At 53.9% G+C, this 21488-nt stretch overlaps 1 protein-coding gene across 5 annotated transcripts in view; it reads left to right on the top strand.

Moving 5' to 3' along the window:
- Positions 1–20796, top strand: part of LOC147100202 (uncharacterized) — a 97252-nt gene extending 76456 nt beyond the window's left edge. For 4 of the 5 annotated variants that reach the window (XM_085967638.1, XM_085967640.1, XM_085967641.1 and 1 more), the window contains 3 exons: positions 10430–10556; positions 15824–15958; positions 19788–20796. In XM_085967638.1, coding sequence (XP_085823764.1) covers positions 10430–10556; positions 15824–15958; positions 19788–20643 — 1118 coding nt within the window. In that variant the 3' untranslated portion in view covers positions 20644–20796. The remainder of the gene's footprint in view (positions 1–10429; positions 10557–15823; positions 15959–19787) is intronic. The other variant, XM_085967642.1, reaches the window with a different exon arrangement.
- Positions 20797–21488: the final 692 nt, after the last annotated feature.

Below are 21488 nucleotides of genomic sequence, written 5' to 3'. Positions count from 1 at the left end.
ACGGGCGGGTTGTATAACGGGCGGGTGTATAACGGGGGGGTGTATAACGGGCGGGGTGTATAACGGGCGGGTGTATAACGGGCGGGGTGTATAACGGGGGGGTGTATAACGGGCGGGGTGTATAACGGGCGGGTGTATAACGGGCGGGGTTATAACGGGCGGGGTGTATAACGGGCGGGTGTATAACGGGCGGGGTGTATAACGGGAGGGTGTATAACGGGAGGGTGTATAACGGGTGGGTGTATAACGGGCGGGGTGTATAACGGGCGGGTGTATAACGGGCGGGGTGTATAACGGGCGTGTGTATAACGGGCGGGGTGTATAACTGGCGGGTGTATAACGGGCGGGTGTATAACGGGCGGGGTGTATAACGGACGGGTGTATAACGGGTGTGTGTATAACGGGCGGGGTGTATAACGGGCGGGTGTCGGGCGGGGTGTATAACGGGCGGGTGTATAACGGGGGGGTGGATAATGGGCGGGGTGTATAACGGGCGGGTGTATAACGGGCGGGGTGTATAACCGGCAGAGGTATATCGGGCGGGTGTATAACGGGCGGGGTGTATAACGGGCGGGTGTATATCGGGCGGGTGTATAACGGGCGGGGTGTATAACGGGCGGGAGTATAACGGGGGGGTGTATAACGGGCGGGTGTATAACGGGCGGGGTGTGTAACGGGCAGGGTGTATAACGGGCGGGTCTATAACGGGCGGGTGTATAACGGGCGGTGTCTATAACGGGCGGGGTGTATAACGGGCAGGGTGTATAACAGGCGGGGTGTATAACGGGCGGGTGTGTAACGGGCGGGTGTATAACGGGCGGGTGTATAACAGGCGGGTGTGTAACGGGCGGGTGTGTAACGGGCGGGTGTATAACGGGCGGGTGTATAACGGGCGGTTGTATAATGGGCGGGTGTATAATGGGTGGGGGGTATAACGGGCGGGTGTGTAATGGGCGGGTGTGTAATGGGCGGGTGTATAACGGGCGGGTGTATAACGGGCGGGTGTATAACGGGCGGGGTGTATAACGGGCGGGTGTATAACGGGCGGGTGTATAACGGGCGGGTGTATAATGGGCGGGTGTATAACAGGCGGGTGTATAACGGGCGGGGTGTATAACGGGCAGGTGTGTAACGGGCGGGGTGTATAACGGGCGGGGTGTATAACAGGCGGGTGTATAACGGGCGGGCGTATAACGGGCGGGGTGTATAACGGGCGGGTGTATAACGGGCGGGTGTATAACGGGCGGGGTGTATAACGGGCGGGGTGTATAACGGGCGGGTGTATAACGGGCGGGGTGTATAACGGGCGGGTGTATAATGGGCGGGTGTATAATGGGCGGGGGGTATAACGGGCGGGTGTGTAATGGGCGGGTGTGTAACGGGCGGGTGTATAACGGGCGGGGTGTATAACGGGCGGGTGTATAACAGGCGGGTGTATAACAGGCGGGTGTATAACGGGCGGGGTGTATAACGGGCAGGTGTGTAACGGGCGGGGTGTATAACGGTCGGGGTGTATAACGGGCGGGTGTATAACGGGCGGGGTGTATAACGGGCGGGTGTATAACGGGCGGGTGTATAACGGGCGGGTGTATAACGGGCGGGTGTATAACGGGCGGGGTGTATAACGGGCGGGTGTATAACGGGCGGGGTGTATAATGGGCGGGTGTATAACGGGCGGGTGTATAACGGGCGGGTGTATAACGGGCGGGTGTATAACAGGCGGGTGTATAACGGGCGGCGTGTATAACGGGCGGGTGTATAAGGGGCGGGGTGCATAACGGGCGGGTGTATAACGGGCGGGTGTATAACGGGCGGGTGTATAAGGGGCGGGGTGCATAACGGGCGGGTGTATAACGGGCGGGTGTGTAACAGGCGGGTGTATAACGGGCGGGTGTGTATAACGGGCGTGTCTATAACAGGCGGGTGTATAACGGGCGGGGTGTATAACGGGCGGGGTGTATAACGGGCAGGATGTATAACGGGCGGGTGTATAACGGTGGGTGTATAACGGGCGGGTGTGTAACGGGCGGGTGTATAACGGGCAGGTGTATAACGGGCGGGGTGTATAACGGGCGAGTGTATAACGGGCGGGTGTATAACGGGCGTGTGTATAACGGGCGGGGTGTATAGCGGGCGGGGTGTGTAACGGGCGGGTGTATAACGGGCGGGGTGTATAACGGGCGGGGGTATAACGGGCAGGTGTGTAACGGGCGGGTGTATAACGGGCGGGTGTATAACGGGCGGGTGTATACGGGGTGTATAACGGGCGGGTGTATAACGGGCGGGGTGTATAACGGGCGGGGTGTATAACGGGCGGGTGTATAACGGGCGGGTGTGTAATGGGCGGGTGTGTCACGGGCGGGTGTATAATGGGCGGGTGTATAACGGGCGGGGTGTATAACGGGCGGGTGTATAACGGGCAGGGTGTATAACGGGCGGGTGTTTAACGGGCAGGGTGTATAACGGGCAGGGTGTATAATGGGCGGGTGTATAACGGGCGGGGTGTATAACGGGCGGGTGTGTAATGGGCGGGTGTGTAATGGGCGGGTGTATAACGGGCGGGTGTATAACGGACGGGTGTATAACGGGCGGGGTGTATAACGGGCGGGTCTATAACGGGCGGGTGTATAACAGGCGGGTGTATAACGGGCGGGTGTCTAACGGGCGGGGTGTATAACGGGCGGGTGTATAACAGGCGGGTGTATAACGGGCGGGGTGTATAACGGGCTGGTGTATAACGGGCTGAATGTATAACGGGCGGGTGTATAACGGACGGGTGTATAACGGGCGGGTGTGTAACGGGCGGGTGTATAACGGGCGGGTGTATAACAGTCGGGTGTATAATGGGCGGGTGTATAATGGGCGGGGGGTATAACGGGCTGAATGTATAACGGGCGGGTGTATAACGGGCGGGTGTATAACGGGCGGGTGTATAACGGGCGGGTGTATAATGGGCGGGTGTATAATGGGCGGGGGGTATAACGGGCGGGTGTGTAATGGGCGGGTGTGTAATGGGCGGGTGTATAACGGGCGGGTGTATAACGGGCGGGTGTATAACGGGCGGGGTGTATAACGGGCGGGTGTATAACGGGCCGGTGTATAACGGGCGGGTGCATAATGGGCGGGTGTATAACAGGCGGGTGTATAACAGGCGGGTGCATAACGGGCGGGGTGTATAACGGGCAGGTGTGTAACGGGCGGGGTGTATAACGGGCGGGTGTATAACGGGCGGGTGTATAACGGGCGGGTGTATAACGGGCGGGGTGTATAACGGGCGGGTGTATAACGGGCGGGGTGTATAACGGGCGGGTGTATAGCGGGCGGGTGTATAATGGGCGGGTGTATAACGGGCGGGGTGTATAACGGGCGGGTGTATAACGGGCGGGTGTATAACGGGCGGGTGTATAACAGGCGGGTGTATAACAGGCGGGTGTATAACGGGCGGGTGTATAATGGGCGGGTGTATAACGGGCGGGTGTATAACGGGCGGGGTGTATAACGGGCGGGTGTATAACGGGCGGGTGTATAACGGGCGGGTGTATTACGGGCGGGTGTATAATGGGCGGGTGTATAATGGGCGGGGGGTATAACGGGCGGGTGTGTAATGGGCGGGTGTGTAATGGGCGGGTGTATAACGGGCGGGTGTATAACGGGCGGGTGTATAACGGGCGGGGTGTATAACGGGCGGGTGTATAACAGGCGGGTGTATAATGGGCGGGTGTATAACAGGCGGGTGTATAACGGGCGGGTGTGTATAACGGGCGTGTCTATAACAGGCGGGTGTATAACGGGCGGGGTGTATAACGGGCGGGGTGTATAACGGGCAGGATGTATAACGGGCGGGTGTGTAACGGGCGGGTGTATAACGGGCGGGTGTATAACGGGCAGGTGTATAACGGGCGGGGTGTATAACGGGCGGGTGTATAACGGGCGGGTGTATAACGGGCGGGTGTATAACGGGCGGGTGTATAATGGGCGGGGGGTATAACGGGCGGGTGTATAACGGGCGGGTGTGTAATGGGCGGGTGTGTAATGGGCGGGTGTATAACGGGCGGGTGTATAACGGGCGGGTGTATAACGGGCGGGGTGTATAACGGGCGGGTTTATAACGGGCGGGTGTATAACGGGCGGGTGTATAATGGGCGGGGGGTATAACGGGCGGGTGTGTAATGGGCGGGTGTGTAATGGGCGGGTGTATAACGGGCGGGTGTATAATGGGCGGGTGTATAACGGGCGGGGTGTATAACGGGCGGGTGTATAACGGGCGGGTGTATAGCGGGCGGGTGTATAATGGGCGGGTGTATAACAGGCGGGTGTATAACGGGCGGGTGTGTATAACGGGCGTGTCTATAACAGGCGGGTGTATAACGGGCGGGGTGTATAACGGGCGGGTTGTATAACGGGCAGGATGTATAACGGGCGGGTGTATAATGGCGGGTGTATAACGGGCGGGTGTATAACGGGCGGGTGTGTAACGGGCGGGTGTATAACGGGCAGGTGTATAACGGGCGGGGTGTATAACGGGCGGGTGTATAACGGGCGGGTGTATAACGGGCGGGGTGTATAGCGGGCGGGGTGTATAACGGGCGGGTGTATAACGGGCGGGGTGTATAACGGGCGGGGGTATAACGGGCAGGTGTGTAACGGGCGGGTGTATAACGGGCGGGTGTATAACGGGCGGTTGTGAAACGGGCGGGTGTATACGGGGTGTATAACGGGCGGGTGTATAACGGGCGGGGTGTATAACGGGCGGGTGTATAACGGGCGGGTGTGTAACGGGCGGGTGTGTAACGGGCGGGTGTATAACAGGCGGGTGTATAACGGGCGGGTGTATAACGGGCGGGTGTATAACGGGAAGGTGTATAACGGGCGAGTGTATACGGGATGTATAACGGGCGGGGTGTATAACGGGCGGGGTGTATAACGGGCGGGTGTGTAACGGGCGGGTGTGTAACGGGCGGGTGTATAACGGGCAGGTGTATAACGGGCGGGTGTACAACGGGCGGGGTGTATAACGGGCGGGTGTATAACGGGCAGGGTGTATAACGGGCGGGTGTATAATGGGCGGGTGTATAACGGGCGGGGTGTATAACGGGCGGGTGTGTAATGGGCGGGTGTGTAATGGGCGGGTGTATAACGGGCGGGTGTATAACGGGCGGGGTGTCTAACGGGCGGGTGTATAACGGGCGGGTGTCTAACGGGCGGGGTGTATAACGGGCGGGTGTATAACAGGCGGGTGTATAACGGGCGGGGTGTATAACGGGCGGGTGTATAACGGGCAGGATGTATAACGGGCGGGTGTATAACGGACGGGTGTATAACGGGCGGGGTGTATAACGGGCGGGTGTATAATGGGCGGGTGTATAACGGGCGGGGTGTATAACGGGCGGTTGTATAACGGGTGGGTGTATAACGGGCGGGGTGTATAACGGGCGGGGTGTATAACGGGCGGGGTGTATAACGGGCGGGTGTATAACGGGTGGGTGTATAACGGGCGGGGTGTATAACGGGCGGGTGTATAACGGGCGGGTGTATAACGGACGGGTGTATAACAGGCAGGGTGTATAACGGGCGGGTCTGTAACGGGCGGGGTGTATAACGGGCGGGGTATATAACGTGCGGGTGTATTACGGGCGGGTGTATAACGGGCGGGTGTATAACGGGCAGGTGTATAACGGGCGGCGTGTATAACGGGCGGGTGTATAACGGGCGGGTTGTATAACGGGCGGGTGTATCACAGGCGGGGTGTATAACGGGCGGGTTGTATAACGGGCGGCGTGTATAACGGGTGGGCGTGTAACGGGCGGGTGTATAACGGGCGGGTGTATAACGGGCGGGTGTATAACAGGCAGGGTGTATAACTGGCGGGTGTATAACGGGCGGGGTGTATAACGGGCGGGTGTATAACGGGTGGGGTGTATAACGGGCGGGTGTATAACGGGCGGGTGTATAACGGGCGTGGTGTATAACGGGCGGGGTGTATAACGGGCGAGTGTATAACGGGTGGGGTGTATAACGGGCGGGGTGTATAACGGGCGGGTGTACAACGGGCAGGTGTGTAACGGGCGTGTCTGTAACGGGCGGGTGTATAACGGGCGGGTGTATAACGGGCGAGTGTGTAACAGGCGGGGTGTGTAACGGGCGGGTGTATAACGGGCGGGTGTATAACGGGCGGGTGTATAACGGGCGTGGTGTATAACGGGCGGGGTGTATAACGGGCGGGTGTATAACGGGCGGGTGTATAACGGTCGGGTGTATAACGGGCGGGTGTATAATGGGCGGGGGGTATAACGGGCGGGTGTGTAATGGGCGGGTGTGTAATGGGCGGGTTTATAACGGGCGGGTGTATAACGGGCGGGTGTATAACGGGCGGGTGTATAACGGGCGGGTGTATAACGGGCGGGTGTATAATGGGCGGGTGTATAACAGGCGGGTGTATAACAGGCGGGTGTATAACGGGCGGGGTGTATAACGGGCAGGTGTGTAACGCGCGGGGTGTATAACGGGCGGGTGTATAACGGGCGGGTGTATAACGGGCGGGGTGTATAACGGGCGGGTGTATAACGGGCGGGTGTATAACGGGCGGGGTGTATAACGGGCGGGTGTATAACGGGCGGGTGTGTAACGGGCGGGTGTATAACGGGCGGGTGTATAACGGGCGGGTGTATAACGGGCGGGTGTGTATAACGGGCGTGTCTATAACAGGCGGGTGTATAACGGGCGGGGTGTATAACGGGCGGGGTGTATAACGGGCAGGATGTATAACGGGCGGGTGTGTAACGGGCGGGTGTATAACGGGCGGGTGTATAACGGGCGGGTGTATAACGGGCAGGTGTATAACGGGCGGGGTGTATAACGGGCGGGTGTATAACGGGCGGGTGTATAACGGGCGGGTGTATAACGGGCGGGTGTATAATGGGCGGGGGGTATAACGGGCGGGTGTGTAATGGGCGGGTGTGTAATGGGCGGGTGTATAACGGGCGGGTGTATAACGGGCGGGTGTATAACGGGCGGGTGTATAACGGGCGGGTGTATAACGGGCGGGTGTATAACGGGCGGGTGTGTATAACGTGCGTGTCTATAACAGGCGGGTGTATAACGGGCGGGGTGTATAACGGGCGAGGTGTATAACGGGCAGGATGTATAACAGGCGGGTGTATAACGGCGGGTGTATAACGGGCGGGTGTATAACGGGCGGGTGTGTAACGGGCGGGTGTATAACGGGCAGGTGTATAACGGGCGGGGTGTATAACGGGCGGGTGTATAACGGGCGGGTGTATACGGGGTGTATAACGGGCGGGTGTATAACGGGCGGGGTGTATAACGGGCGGGTGTATAACGGGCGGGTGTGTAACGGGCGGGTGTATAACAGGCGGGTGTATAACGGGCGGGTGTATAACGTGCGGGTGTATAACGGGCGGGTGTATAACGGGCGGGTGTATAACGGGCGGGTGTGTAACGGGCGGGTGTATAACGGGCGGGTGTATAACGGGCGGGTGTATAACGGGCAGGTGTATAACGGGCGGGGTGTATAACGGCGGGTGTATAACGGGCGGGTGTATAACGGGCGGGTGTATAATGGGCGGGTGTATAATGGGCGGGGGGTATAACGAGCGGGTGTATAACGGGTGGGATGTATAATGGGCGGGTGTATAACCGGCGGGTGTATAACGGGCGGGTGTATAACGGGCGGGTGTATAACGGGCGGGGTGTATAGCGAGCGGGTGTATAACGGGCGGGGTGTGTAACGGGCGGGGTGTGTAACGGGCGGGGTGTATAACGGGCGGGTATATAACGGGTGGTTGTGTAACTGGCGGGTGTGTAACAGGCAGGTGTGTAACGGGCGGTTGTGTAATGGGTGGGTGTGTAACAGGCGGGTGTATAACGGGCGGGTGTATAACGGGCAGGTGTATAACGTGCGGGGTGTATAACGGGCGGGTGTATAACAGGCGGGTGTATAACGGGCGGGTGTATAAAGGGCGGGTGTATAACGGGCAGGTGTATAACGGGCGGGTGTATAACGGGCGGGTGTATAACGGGCGGGTGTATAACGGGCGGGGGGTATAACGGGCGGGTGTGTAATGGGCGGCTGTGTAATGGGTGGGTGTATAACGGGCGGGTGTATAACGGGCGGGGTGTATAACGGGCGGGTGTATAATGGGCGGGTGTATAACGGGCGGGTGTATAACGGGCGGGTGTATAATGGGCGGGTGTATAACAGGCGGGTGTATAACGGGCGGGTGTGTATAACGGGCGTGTCTATAACAGGCGGGTGTATAACGGGCGGGTGTATAACGGGCGGGTGTATAACGGGCGGGTGTATAACGGGCGGCGTGTATAACGGCGGGTGTATAACGGGCGGGGTGTATAACGGGCGGGTCTGTAACGGGCGGGGTGTATAAGGGGCGGGTGTATAACGGGCGGGTGTATAACGGGCGGGTGTATAACGGGCGGGTGTATAACGGGCGGGGTGTATAACGGGCGGGTGTATAACGGGCGGGGTGTATAACGGGCGGGGTGTATAACGGGCGGGTGTGTAACGGGCGGGTGTATAACGGGCGGGGTGTATAACGGGCGGGTGTATAACGGGCGGGTGTATAACGGGCGGGGTGTATAACGGGCGGGGTGTATAACGGGCGGGTGTATCACGGGCGGGGTGTATAACGGGCGGGTGTGTAACGGGCGGGGTGTATAACGGGCGGGTGTATAACGGGCAGGGTGTATAACGGGCGGGTGTATAACAGGCAGGGTGTATAACGGGCGGGTGTATAACGGACGGGTGTATAACAGGCAGGGTGTATAACTGGCGGGCGTATAACGGGCGAGTGTATAACGGGCGGGTGTATAACGGGCGGGGTGTATAATGGGCGGGTGTATAACGGGCGGGGTGTATAACGGGCGGGTGTATAACGGGCGGGGTGTATAGCGAGCGGGTGTATAACTGGCGGGTGTGTAACGGGCGGGTGTATAACGGGCGGGTGTTTAACGGGCGGGTGTATAACGGGCGGGTGTATAACGGGCGGGGTGTATAACGGGTGGGGTGTATAACGGGCGGGGTGTATAACGGGCGGGTTGTATAACGGGCGGCGTGTATAACGTGCGGGTGTATAACGGGCGGGGTGTATAACGGGCGGCGTGTATAACGGGTGGGCGTGTAACGGGCGGGTGTATAACGGGCGGGTGTATAACGGGCGGGTGTATAACAGGCAGGGTGTATAACGGGCGGGTGTATAACGGGCGGGTGTATAACGGGCGGGGTGTATAACGGGCGGGTGTATAACGGGCGGGTGTATAATGGGCGGATGTATAACGGGCGGGGTGTATAACGGGCGGGGTGTATAACGGGCGGGTGTATAACGGGCGTGTCTGTAACGGGCGGGTGTATAACGGGCGAGTGTATAACGGGCGGGTGTATAACGGGCGCGTGTATAACGGGCGGGGTGTATAACGGGCGGGTGTATAACGGGCGGGTGTATAACGGGCGGGGTGTATAGCGAGCGGGTGTATAACGGGTGGGATGTATAATGGGCGGGTGTATAACCGGCGGGTGTATAACGGGCGGGTGTATAACGGGCGGGTGTATAACGGGCGGGGTGTATAACGGGCGGGTGTATAACGGGCGGGGTGTGTAACGGGCGGGGTGTGTAACGGGCGGTGTGTATAACGGGCGGGTATATAACTGGCGGTTGTGTAACTGGCGGGTGTGTAACAGGCAGGTGTGTAACGGGCGGTTTTGTAATGGGCGGGTGTGTAACGGGCGGGTGAATAACCGGCGGTTGTGTAATGGGTGTGTCTGTAACGGGTGGATGTGTAACGGGCGGGTGTGTAACGGGCGGGTGTATAACGGGCATTTGTGTAATGGGCGGGTGTGTAATGGGCGGGTGTGTAACGAGCGGGTGTATAATGGGCGGTTGTGTAATGGGCGAGTGTGTAACGAGCGGGTGTATAATGGGCGGTTGTGTAATGGGCGTGTCTGTAACGGGCGGGTGTGTAACGGACGGGTGTATAACGGGCGGGTGTGTAACGGGCGGGTGTGTAACGGACGGGTGTATAACGGGCGGTTGTGTAACGGGCGGGTGTGTAATGGGCGATCGATCCAATGCCGCCTGTTTCGCGATTCTGCACGAGGTAATTTTTTACACTTCAGTTCTTACAAGCTGCCGCTCCCAATCGGGACACATTTCTATTCAGACCTCACTTGACAGTAGCCATGATGTGGAATTGCCTGGGACCCGGAGTATTGGGGAAGTCATCGTGGGAGCTCACCGGCTGGGGCAAAGGGCCTTGGTTCCAGGAGGTCAACAGAACCAGTTCTGAAACAAGAATCTCAAACCACCACAAGCCGCTTGTCTGTGAAATGAACAGTAGATTCATTGAATGTTCTTCTTCTGTTCCCACTCTGATCCTATCGTTTCCTTCCTCCCTATAGGCCCCCGGGCTGATGTCAATGGAGATCAGGGCCGAGATGCCTTCTGGGGTGACATCAGCCAATTGACCAACAATGCCAAGGACGGCGTAGATCAGATCCAGGGCTCGGAAATCGGCCAACGACTCAAGTGAGTAACGGGTATGAGCTGGCTCCGTCAGTACCGGTCAGGCTCCTGGGGCATGGCATGAAATGGCGGCTCAGGAAAATATTACATAGGATTACATACATAGGATATACGGCACAGAAACAGGCCTTTCACCCAACCAGTCCATGCCGGTGTTTATGCTCCACTCGAGCCTCCTCCCGTCTTTCCTCATCTAACTCTATCAGCGTAACCCTCTATTCCCTTCTCCCTCGTGTTTATCTAGCCTCTCCTTAAATACATCGATACTATTCGCCTCAACCACTCCCTGTGGCAGCGAGTTCCACATTCTCACCACTCTGGGTAAAGAGGTTTCTATTTCATTTCTTGGTGACTATCTTATATTGATGGCCTCTAGTTTTGTTCTTCGCCACAAATTTTAAAGACCTCTATTAGGTCACCCTTCAACCTACTCTTTTCAAGAGAAAAGAGACCCAGCCTGTTCATCCTTTCCTAATAGGTGTACCCTCGCATTTCTGGTATCATACTTGTAAATTTTTCTTGCACCCTCTCCAGTGCCTCTATATCCTTTTTTAATATGGCGACCAGAATTGCATGCAGTACTCTAAGTGTGGTCTAACCAAGGTTCAATACGGGTTTGACATAACTTCACTACTTTTCAATTCTACTCCGCGATCCCTTTGATCCTCCACCCATTTAGATTCGTATTTTCCAAGTGATAAGTGACCTCCCTATTCTTCCTACCAAAATGTAATACCTCACATTTATCTGTGTTGAACTTCATTTGCCAATTATATGCCCATTCTGCAAGTTTATTAATGTCCTCCTGTAATTTGTTGCAGTTCTCCTCAGTATTGACTATCCCCCCAATTTGATGTCATCCGCAAATTTAGAAATTGTGTTTTTGATTCTAAAGTCTAAATCGTTAATATAAATTGTGAACAGCAGTGGTCCCAGCACTGATCCTTGTGGAACACCACTACCCACCTTCTGCCACTGTGAATAGCTACCCCTTACTCCCACTCTCTGCTTTCTGTCTTGAAGCCAGCTAGCTATCCATTCTGCTACTTGTCCCCTGACTCCGCATTCTCTGACCTTGTTCATCAGTCTATTATGTGGTACCTTATTGAAGGCCTTTTGAAAATCTAGATAAATTACATCTACTGCATTACCCTTGTCTACTCTCTCTGTTACCTCTTCAAAAAATTCAATGAGGTTAGTCAAGCAAGACTTTCCCTATTGAAATCCATGCTGACTATTCATTATTATATTTTTGGTTTCTAGATGTTCTTCTATTTTCTCCTTTAGTAGGGATTCCATTATTTTTCCTACCTTCGATGTTAAGCTGACTGGTCTATAATTCCCTGGACATGTTCTATCCCCCTTCTTAAATATAGGTGTTACGTTAGCTATCCGCCAGTCCTCTGGCACTGCACCTTTTTCTAACGAATTATTAAATATGTGTAGTAATGCCTCTGCTATCTCTTCCCTGGATTCTGTTAAAATGCGCGGATGTAATCCATCCAGACCAGGGGTTTTATCCTCTTTAAGTTTGATTAGTTTATTTAATATTTCTCCTCCTTTTATTTTAAATACGATTCTATCATTTCTAATCTCATCATCCAATGTAATCTCCACCTGTTCTGGCTCCCTGGTAAATACTGAAGCAAAGTAATTATTTAATATTTCTGCCATCTCTCTGTCGCTGACTGTCTATCCCTTCGTGGCCCTACTCCCATCCCAACCTTCCTTTTTGTATTTATGTGCCAGTAAAATATTTTACTATTTTGTGTTATGTCCCTTGATAATTTAATTTAATATTTCCTCTTTGCCTTCCTAATAGTTTTTTTGACTTCTCTCCTAATCTCTGCACATTCTCCCTTATCATGCTCTCCCCTGTTGTGCATGTACTTAATGTATACCTCTTTAATTAAATAAATCAAGGTCGTACAGGGATGGCAGTGCAGGAGGTGTGCCGCAACTGCAGCACGTGGGAGTTTGTGGAGAGCATTGTGATCCCAGACAACCACGTTTGCAGTAAGTGCCTGCATCTTGAGGAACTTCAGCTCAGAGTTGTTGAGCTGGAGTCTGAGGTGCAGACATTGCGGGGCATCAGGGATGGGGAGAGTTACCTGGACACTTTAATCCAGGAGGCAGTAACACCCCTTAGGTTAGGTAGTGGTACAGGCCTGGTTAGTGGTCAGGGACAGGAGGGTGTGACTGTAACTCAGGCAGGTAAGGGGACCCCAGGTGCAGCGCTGGAGGAGCCTCAGCCTTTGCCCTTGTCCAAATGTGGATGAGGAAAAAGCCTACAGGATGGATGAGCAGGCTGACCATGGCACCATGGGGCAGGAGACCATTCAAGTGGGGGGAGTGAAAGGGAATGTAGTTGTGGCAGGGGACAGTATAGTCAGGGGGATAGATACTGTTCTCTGCAGCTGTGACCGGGAGTTCCGAAGGTAATGTTGCCTGCCCGGTGCCAGGGTTAAAGACATCTCCTCGCGGCTGGAGAAGAACTTGGAGTGGGACAAGGAGGGGGAGGATCCAGTTGTCGTGGTCCATGTAGGAACCAACGACATAGGTAGAACTAGGAATGAGGATCTGCTGAGGGAGTTTGAGAAGCTAGGATCCAAATTAAACAGCAGAACCTAAAGGTAATAATCTCTGGAGTGTTACCTGAGCCACGTGCAAATTGGCACAGGGACAAACAGATTGGGGGGAGGAATTCAGTATCGCCCCGTTTGGGGTGCAATTATCGGCCGTGCGCAAAGTTTAGCGCCTGGCGCTAATTATCGCCTCTGACTGCAAACTTGGCTTTTATCGCCCCTGGAGTTGATTGGAGCGCTAAATCAGGCGCTTCACACCTGTCTTAAGGCGCAAAGGCCGAGGAGCGAGGCGCTACCTCAGAGCGCGGGCGCAGCGCAGGTGATGTCAGTCAGCAATGGAACACAGACACACTGGCGCCGGGCAGTTCTTAAAGGGGAGGGTCGATCTTGCTCTGCAGCCACACCCGGCTCATTGCAGCCTTGAATCTTGGCCTGGAGAGACCTGTGACTACATTTTCCAGCCAAGGACTATGGAGAGGGTGAGAGAACGAGCTCAGCGCTTCAGCGAGCGAGCCTTGGAGGCTCTGGTTGGCGCGGTGGAGCGCAGAAGATCAATACTCTACCCTGAGAGTGGCAGGAGGCCTTTGCCGTGCGAGTACAGAAGAGTGTGGAGGGAGGTGGCTCAGCACGTCTCCTCCAGGAGCATGGTGCCCAGGACCCACACCCAATGTCGCAAAAAGTTCAACGATCTCACTCGGGTCATCAGGGGGAGTGGCTTTTTTTCAATAACTCTCCATCCCTCCATCTCAACCTCACTCTATGGCCAGAGGGTTTTAAAAGCCCCAATGCCCAACACTCATCCAACACCTATGGCCCTTTCATGAAACACACACGCACATCCCACACTTTGCATACAGTAAGGGCTATTCACCTATGGGAGGCACATCAGGCAAGACCATGGTTGTATATTTACTCAGACGGCGTCCTTTTTCTTGCAGGCCAAGCTATCTCATAATAGGAGACAGCAGCAACGGACGGGTGGAGGGCGGCCTCAGCTGCAACCCCTCAGCGATCTTGAGGGGCGCGTCCACAGGATTGTGGCAAGCCAGGTGATTGGTCCCGTCGCCCCTGGAGAGGTCGACCCCATTTGGGACAGCAATGGTAAGGTCATCAGCTTTTTCTCCTCTCTCATTCCACTTGTCCCTCACAACATCAGCCTTTGACACTTTCAATCCAACTTACCAAATCACTGCACTCATTCCTCCCTTACTGCCCCCCTGTCCTGACATTAAAGCCACTCTTGTACCTCCCTGCTTTCAGATGGTGATTCACCAGCTGAGGAGGCGGGCCCTCAAGCTGCCAGTGGGAGCGAAGCCGCAGGCGAGGAGGAAGAGGAAGCCGGAGCATCAGCGCCACCCTCTCCTGAGGAAGCCCATGCCCACATGGGACCACGTCTTCCCTGGTGGGGAGCAGGGGGGAAGGGTCTGATGAGGGTGAAGCTCCGGGACCCAGCGGGCTACCAGCAAAGTGATGCTCAGTAGCCAAAACTACTTCACACAGCGTTCACTCTATGCAGAAGTCTCTCTATCTCTCTCGCAGAATCTCTCTCTCTGTCAGAATGAGTGGTGCAAAAATGTCTACCACAGAAAAAGCCAAGAAGAGGGCGCCTTTAAATAGCGCCCCCCCCAGCCACACACCGACTGGGAAACGTTCCATTCTCCCTGTCGTTTCTTGCGCCAGGCAGAAAGAAGGGGGCCGCCACTCAATATCCGATACGGGGCACCACCAGGGCTTTGCACACTCGACTGGTGTCATGATCTGCGGGCGCAGGAGATCGGGGCGGTAAACTTTTGCGCGCCGCAAAATCTCTAGTCAATTTCATGAGTGGCGCAAACATCGCCGCGCCCGGGCGCTAGTTGCTTTGCGCCCCATTAGCAACCTCTTAGGGCGCTAACAGGAGGCACAAACCAACCAAATTTTTCCGCCTAGAGGTTTAAATGCATGGCTCAAAGAGTGGTGTGGGAGGAAGGTGTTTTAGTTCACGGGGGACTAGCACCAGTACTGGCTAGGGGGTCTAGAACGAGGGGGTCACAGTCTCAGGATATGGGGTAGGACATTTAGGACTGAGATGAGGAGAAATTTCTTCACTCAGAGGGTGGTGAACCTGTGGAATTCTCTACTACAGAAGGCAGTTGAGGCCAATTCATTAAATATATTCAAGAAGGAGTTAGATATATTTCTTAAGGCTAAAGCGATCAAGGGATATGGGGAGAAAGCAGGGACAGGGTACTCATGATCTCATTAAATGGCAGAACAGGCTCGAGGGGCCGAATGGCCTACTCCTGCTCCTATCTTCTATGTTTCTATGGATTTGAGGGGAAATTTCTTCACCCAGAGGGTTGTGGGGGTCTGGAACTCACTGCCTGAAAGGGTGGTAGAGGCAGGAACCCGAACCACATTTAAAAAGTACTTGGATGTGCATTTGGGATGCTCTAACCTGCCAGGCTACGGACCAAGGGCTGGGAAGTGGGATTAGGCTGGAGCTCTTTGTTGGCCGGCGCGGACACGATGGGCCGAAATGGCCTCCTTCCGTGCTGTAACTTTCTATGATTCTATGATTTAGATTTCATGACTGACTGATATGGCATCTGATGTTCATACAGATTGAGTTCTGATCACCTGCACAATAGGATGTTTCTGCTACCTAAAATCACATGTCTAACTCATGCCTTTACTCCCCCACAGGACCATCGAGAGCCCACCCTCCCCACAGTCCATGAGGAAGAGCCGGATGACTCCTCAGAGGAAGCTGCAACCTCTGAGGGAGCAGCGTCAGAAGAAATCAGTGCACCCAACTCCAACGCAGATACGCACATCTCGGTGGGTCCTTCGCAAGATAGAGTAGTGTTGTCACCTGGTGTATCGCAGCTCACAAGTGAGCATCAGCAGATGGTGGAGACAGGGACAGCAGTGGAGAGTCCTCGTCGGAGGCCGCAGGGTGCTCCCAGCTCTGCTCAACTGCATGTGGACCCTGTGCCTCTGGGGCCATCCAGAAAGAGAGCAGTGCTGGAACTCCAGGAACAAGTGCAGGAGTCTCTGACAGGTTTTGCATCCAGGGTTACTGCGAGTGTGCAGAGAATGGAGGAGTCCATCTCTAACATGAGCAATGGCGTGGTGCATGTAATGACAAATGTAGGTGCCACCATGGAAAGGATGACAATCTCCATGGAGGACATAAATCACCAGACTCAAATTAGCGTGGTGACTGTTGAGTCTGTGTTTACAAGTGCAGTTATAATGAATAACAGGACACAGACAACAGAAGTAAGTAAACAGGTCTTTAGTGATTGAGGGTCAGGGCGGGAACTGAGGTACACTTTGCTCCGCAGGGTTTATATACCGGTGTGGTCACCACCGGTACTACAATGTACAGGAGCCGTTAAAAAGTAGTCCATCACCTTAAGGTATCCTCTTAAGGTAGTACAGGTTACATACACTACAGTGACTCTTCTAAATAGATGGTCTGCTATGGAGGATAGATGGGCCTCTACTGAGGTGAGGACCCAGAGGTCCCCGTTATGAGGACTGTCAGTACAGAGACGGGTCCACATGGCCCCACTGATGTGCAGCAAGGTGCTCTCCAGCTACTTGCTGGCAGTGAAGTGTGGGCGACCCATGAGAGGGATGTTGGTGGTCGACAACGAGGAAGTGTGGGCTCCTCTCCAAGCACTCACATGCCCATGCCACAGCGGAGCCCTCGGTCAGAGCCCCAGAGTCCTCACCCAACTGAGATGGCCATCTCAGCCCCTGCACAGCCGCAGGAGGAGCAGACTGTTGCTGAGCCCTCCCAGGCTCCCAAACCCAGAGGATGCCCGCCAAAGGCGTCAAACCAGGCGCAGCATAAAAGTGAGCACGGTGCCTCTACACTGAAGCCACAGGGGAAGCACCATGTAGAAGCACTTGTAAGAGAAAGTTAACACACAAATAGTCACAAGGGTAGTCACTTGGGTGTTTTCATCTGATACAAACGTTTGTCATCGTTAATATAAATGTATTAAAGAAAAGCGGTGGCCTATGTGTGCTCAGAAATGGTAGTTGCAGTGAGGGGTGAGGGCGCCTTTCATCTGTAATGATGGTGGTGAGAGTGATAGAAAACCACAGCCCCTGCAAGGCGTCCCTCATCAGCTGCCTCCTCCTCCTCCTCCTCTTCCTCCTCTTCCTCCTCTTCCTCCTCCTCTTCCTCCTCCTCCTCCTCCTCTTCCTCCTCCTCCTCCTCCTCCTCTTCCTCCTCCTCCTCTTCCTCCTCCTCCTCCTCTTCCTCTTCCTCTTCCTCTTCCTCCTCTTCCTCTTCCTCCTCCTCCTCCTCCTCCTCCTCCTCCTCTTCCTCCTCCTCCTCCTCCTCTTCCGAGGAGGCTGTGCTCTGAGCCAGTTGTTCCTCAGACATTGCTAAACCACGTTATTGTGCAATGTTGTGCAGGGCACAGCAGACAATTCTGGAGACCCTGGTAGGTGTGTCCAAATCTGTCGTGGCATCTGAATCGCATTTTGAGCAAGCCGATAGTTTGCTCTATGATTCTACTGGTGGAAATGTGGCAGGCATTGTATCGCTCCTCAGCTTCGTTTGATGGCCTCCTCATCGGTGTCATTAGTCACTTTTTCAGGGGATAGCCCTTGTTGCCAAGTAGCCATCCAGAAAGTTGTGTCGGAGGATTGAAGAGCTGAGGCACAGTAGACTTCCGCAGGATGAACGAGTCATGGCAACTGCCAGGCAACTTGGCACAAACATGCATAATGTTCTTCCTGTGGTTACACACCAACTGGATGTTAAGGGAGTGGAAGCCCTTGCTGCTGACAAATACAGCTAGGTTGTGATGGGGTGCCCTAAGGGCCACATGTGTGCAGTCTAGGATGCCCTGCATATTTGGCAAGCCTGCTGTATTTGCAAAGCCAACCGCATGCACAGTTACACTTGCTTCATCCGTGGAGAAGTGGATGTAATTGTGCACTTTGGCAAAGAGGGCATCGGTTACCTGCATGATGCAAGTGTGTGCGGCCGCCTGGGAGATGCTGCTGATGTCTGCTGATGGTCCCTGGAAGGACCCCGAAGCAAAAAAATTGAGGACAGTGGTGACTTTGACAGCCACTGGTAAGGAGTGTCCACACGCTCCTCTGAGCTCCAGGTGTTGGTGCAACAATGCACAGATGTCAGCGACTACCTCTCGCGAAAGTCTCAGCCTCCTTTGGCACTGCTGCTCAGTCATGTTGAGGAAGCTCATCCTCTGCCTGTAAACCCTGTGTTGGGGGTATCTCCTGCGGCGAGGTGCAGCCCTGCGCTGACGCCCTCTGCCCTGTGCAGCATCAGGTGGGTGGGGAGAAGGTTGGCGCTCCTGTTGTTGCTGCTGCTGTTGTGCCTGGTTCTGCTGCTGTCGCGGCTGCTCTTCCTCCGATTCTGAGGACCAGGATGAGAGGGTATAAATGGTTCCCATCCCGCTGGTATTCGCTCAGTTGAGGAAGAGATGTTATAAGTGCTCACTCAATGAGGTCAGAGGGTATTCCAAGGAGGTTGCAGTGCATATGGATCTCAGCTTAAACACTCACAAGCTCAATAGACCTGCAAAATGTGTTCCAAAACCTCAAAGCACAAAGTTCTGCCATCTGACAGTCAGCCATGTTGCAGGTCCACTTTTAAGCTGCAGGTGCAGCTGTCAACAATTCAGCGAGTTGCTGAACCCGACACAATCAGCCGGCGAATTTGTCGCACAACGGAAACACGCTGAAAATATCTTAAAATGGGAGGAGCCTGGTAAAAAGGGATTATGTAGGCAGTTAACGAGCTGATAGCTGATCGATAGATTTTTGAATATTAATGGTATCAAGGGATATGGGGATAGTGCAGGGAAGTGGAGTTGAGGTAGAAGATCAGCTATTATCTTATTGAATGGCGGAGCAGGCTCGAGGGGCTGAATGGCCGACTCCTGCTCCTATTTCTTAGTTCTTTCCTTACCCTTAATTTTCCCTTATGGCTTTACTCATCCATGGTGTCTCATTAGTGTTCAGCTTATTGTTGATTTTTAGCAGAATATGTATTTTCTGGACTCCGTTGAACACCATTCCAAATGTTTCCCATTGCTGTTCCACATCATTGTTTGCCAATATCATTCTCCAATATTGAATGGAGAAAGGTCACTGAAAGTTTAAATCCCAATGCCATTGGGCTGGGATCGACACGAATCGATCAGAATTTGCGGAGTGCTTGAACTGAATTGGGGTCATGGGGCGTATTGAGAAGAAGGTGAGGAGCTACAGGGAGCACTTTCACCTCAGTGGTCAGCCAGTGGACAGTGACCCACGAGCCAGTGGCTGTCGACCATTCAACTTCAAACAAGAGCATAAAATAATTACAGAAACGAAGGGAATCACATGACCAAAAAATGTCCACAGCAGCGCTGTGAGATGGACGTGACTGGGTGTGTCTGATTAACCCATTCCTGGAACTAGAGATCAATACTACACGATCCCACTCTAATGGTAGAAACTTGCTCTGTGCGATGTCTGGTTCACTGTCCTCATCGTTTCTCGCCCCTTCACTGTGCTCTGCTTCTTCACCAATCTTCGCCAAGAGTCCATTCACCAGAAAGCTCTCAAACAAAATGTTTTTTTCCTATTCTGTCTTTGTAATAAATCACCTTTTCTTTATTTGCACTTCCAGTTATCATATAAAGGATAACCTGCAGAAGCTGGCTCCCGTCCCAGACGACTTTCATGTGGCGATGACAGAATACGTTGAGAAACTTCACTGGCAGATCAAGCAGGAGATGGAATTCCTCAGGACAAAATATTCTCCTGTCGCTGATGGGGTGCACCAGAAGGTCAGCAGGAACATTCCAGAATTTCATGAGAAGCTGACACCTTCCGCTGAAGAACTCCGCCACCAGCCGAACAACAACGCTGAGGAACTTCGCCGGATGTTGACTCCCTACACCAAAGAGCTTCAGGCCAAACTGGAAGACAACACAAGGATCCCGAGGGATGCTCTGACACCGCTTGCTGAAAAACTCGAGCTGCAGTTCAATCTCAGTAAGGCGTTGGACGACAATGCTGAGGGGAACCGCATCAGGCTTGACCAGAAAATCCAGGAGCTGTTCAATAGGCTGATTCCCAATGTCAAAGATGCCACGGTCAAGGTGACCCATCAGCTTGGTGAAATGAGCCCAAAGGCTGTGCCATATGCTGAGGTGTTACAATCAAAGTTGAAGGAGAATGTGGAAGTTCTGAAGCAAAAGCTGGCCACGAACACCACTGGACTGAAAGAAAATCTCATTGTGAACGTGGGAAGCATGAACCAAAGTCTGACCCCATACATCAAAGATCTCAACAGAAACATCAACCAGATATTCGAGGCCTTCGATCAGAGCATGGCTCTCTACAAAGTCAACAAAGTGGTCAGTCAGAAAGTGGAGGACATGCAAGAGAAACTTGGCCTGAATGCAGACAGCATTCAGCAGGAACTTCAGTCCCAACTCGCAAATCTGTCGGACTACATCCAGCACAACTTGGAGAACTAATTGAGGAATAGCAAGTTACTCGGTCTCAGGAGTGTGGAGACCTCTTGGAGCAAAGAGCACTGTGTCTTTGATTAGAATTGTTTTCAATGTATTTATTTGTTGTAGAAAGCAATGATTTTAACATCACTAATTAAAATTCTAGAGTGGACTGTAGATTATGGACACGATCTCTTTAAATGACATCAGAATTGACAATGTTTCTGTGTTATTCACTGTTTTCAAAGTGATCTTCAGTGAATATCAAGTTTCTTTCTTCTCCCTCTGACCGCACAGACTCAGGATCCTGATGTTGGAGTGGGAGGGGACCAGCTCTTGGATTTTGGATTTTGTGGGTACCGATCCTTAGTCAACAGCCTGTTACACTGAGCACACACACACTCCCCAGCCCTCCCGTGCCCACCCCTCCTGTGCCCACCCCTCCGACAGTGCACTGGAGTGTTAGCCTACATTTTTGTGCTCAAGTCTCTGGAGTCAGACTTGAACCTCCATCCTTCTGATTCAAAGGCAAGATAGCTACCAACTGAGCCACAGCTGACACTAGGGGCTGGATTTTGTCAATGGGGAGCTTTTGGAGGCGGGACTCCCACTTTTTTGGGTTGTAGTCCCGCCTCCATCGACTTGTGGCCAACCCACGCTATTTTCCCTTGATTGACCTTGTTAAGCCCGCCCAGCGGGCTCAGCAGGCCAATTATGGGACACCTGGTTACTGGTGACGTCAGCGATTGACATTTCATCTGTCAAGAGCTTTTGACAAATGAAAAATCAGCGTTTGGCGGCTCTGTGAAGCTGTCAATCACTGACAGTCTGTCTTCTAACGTGAGTCCTTCTACTCAGACTCAGTTAGA

This window comes from Somniosus microcephalus, chromosome 26, assembly GCF_052327205.1.
Source record: "Somniosus microcephalus isolate GS21.2 chromosome 26, FLI_Smic_1.0, whole genome shotgun sequence".
NCBI classification, from domain to species: domain Eukaryota; kingdom Metazoa; phylum Chordata; class Chondrichthyes; order Squaliformes; family Somniosidae; genus Somniosus; species Somniosus microcephalus.
This window is presented reverse-complemented; position numbering and strand designations above follow the sequence as displayed.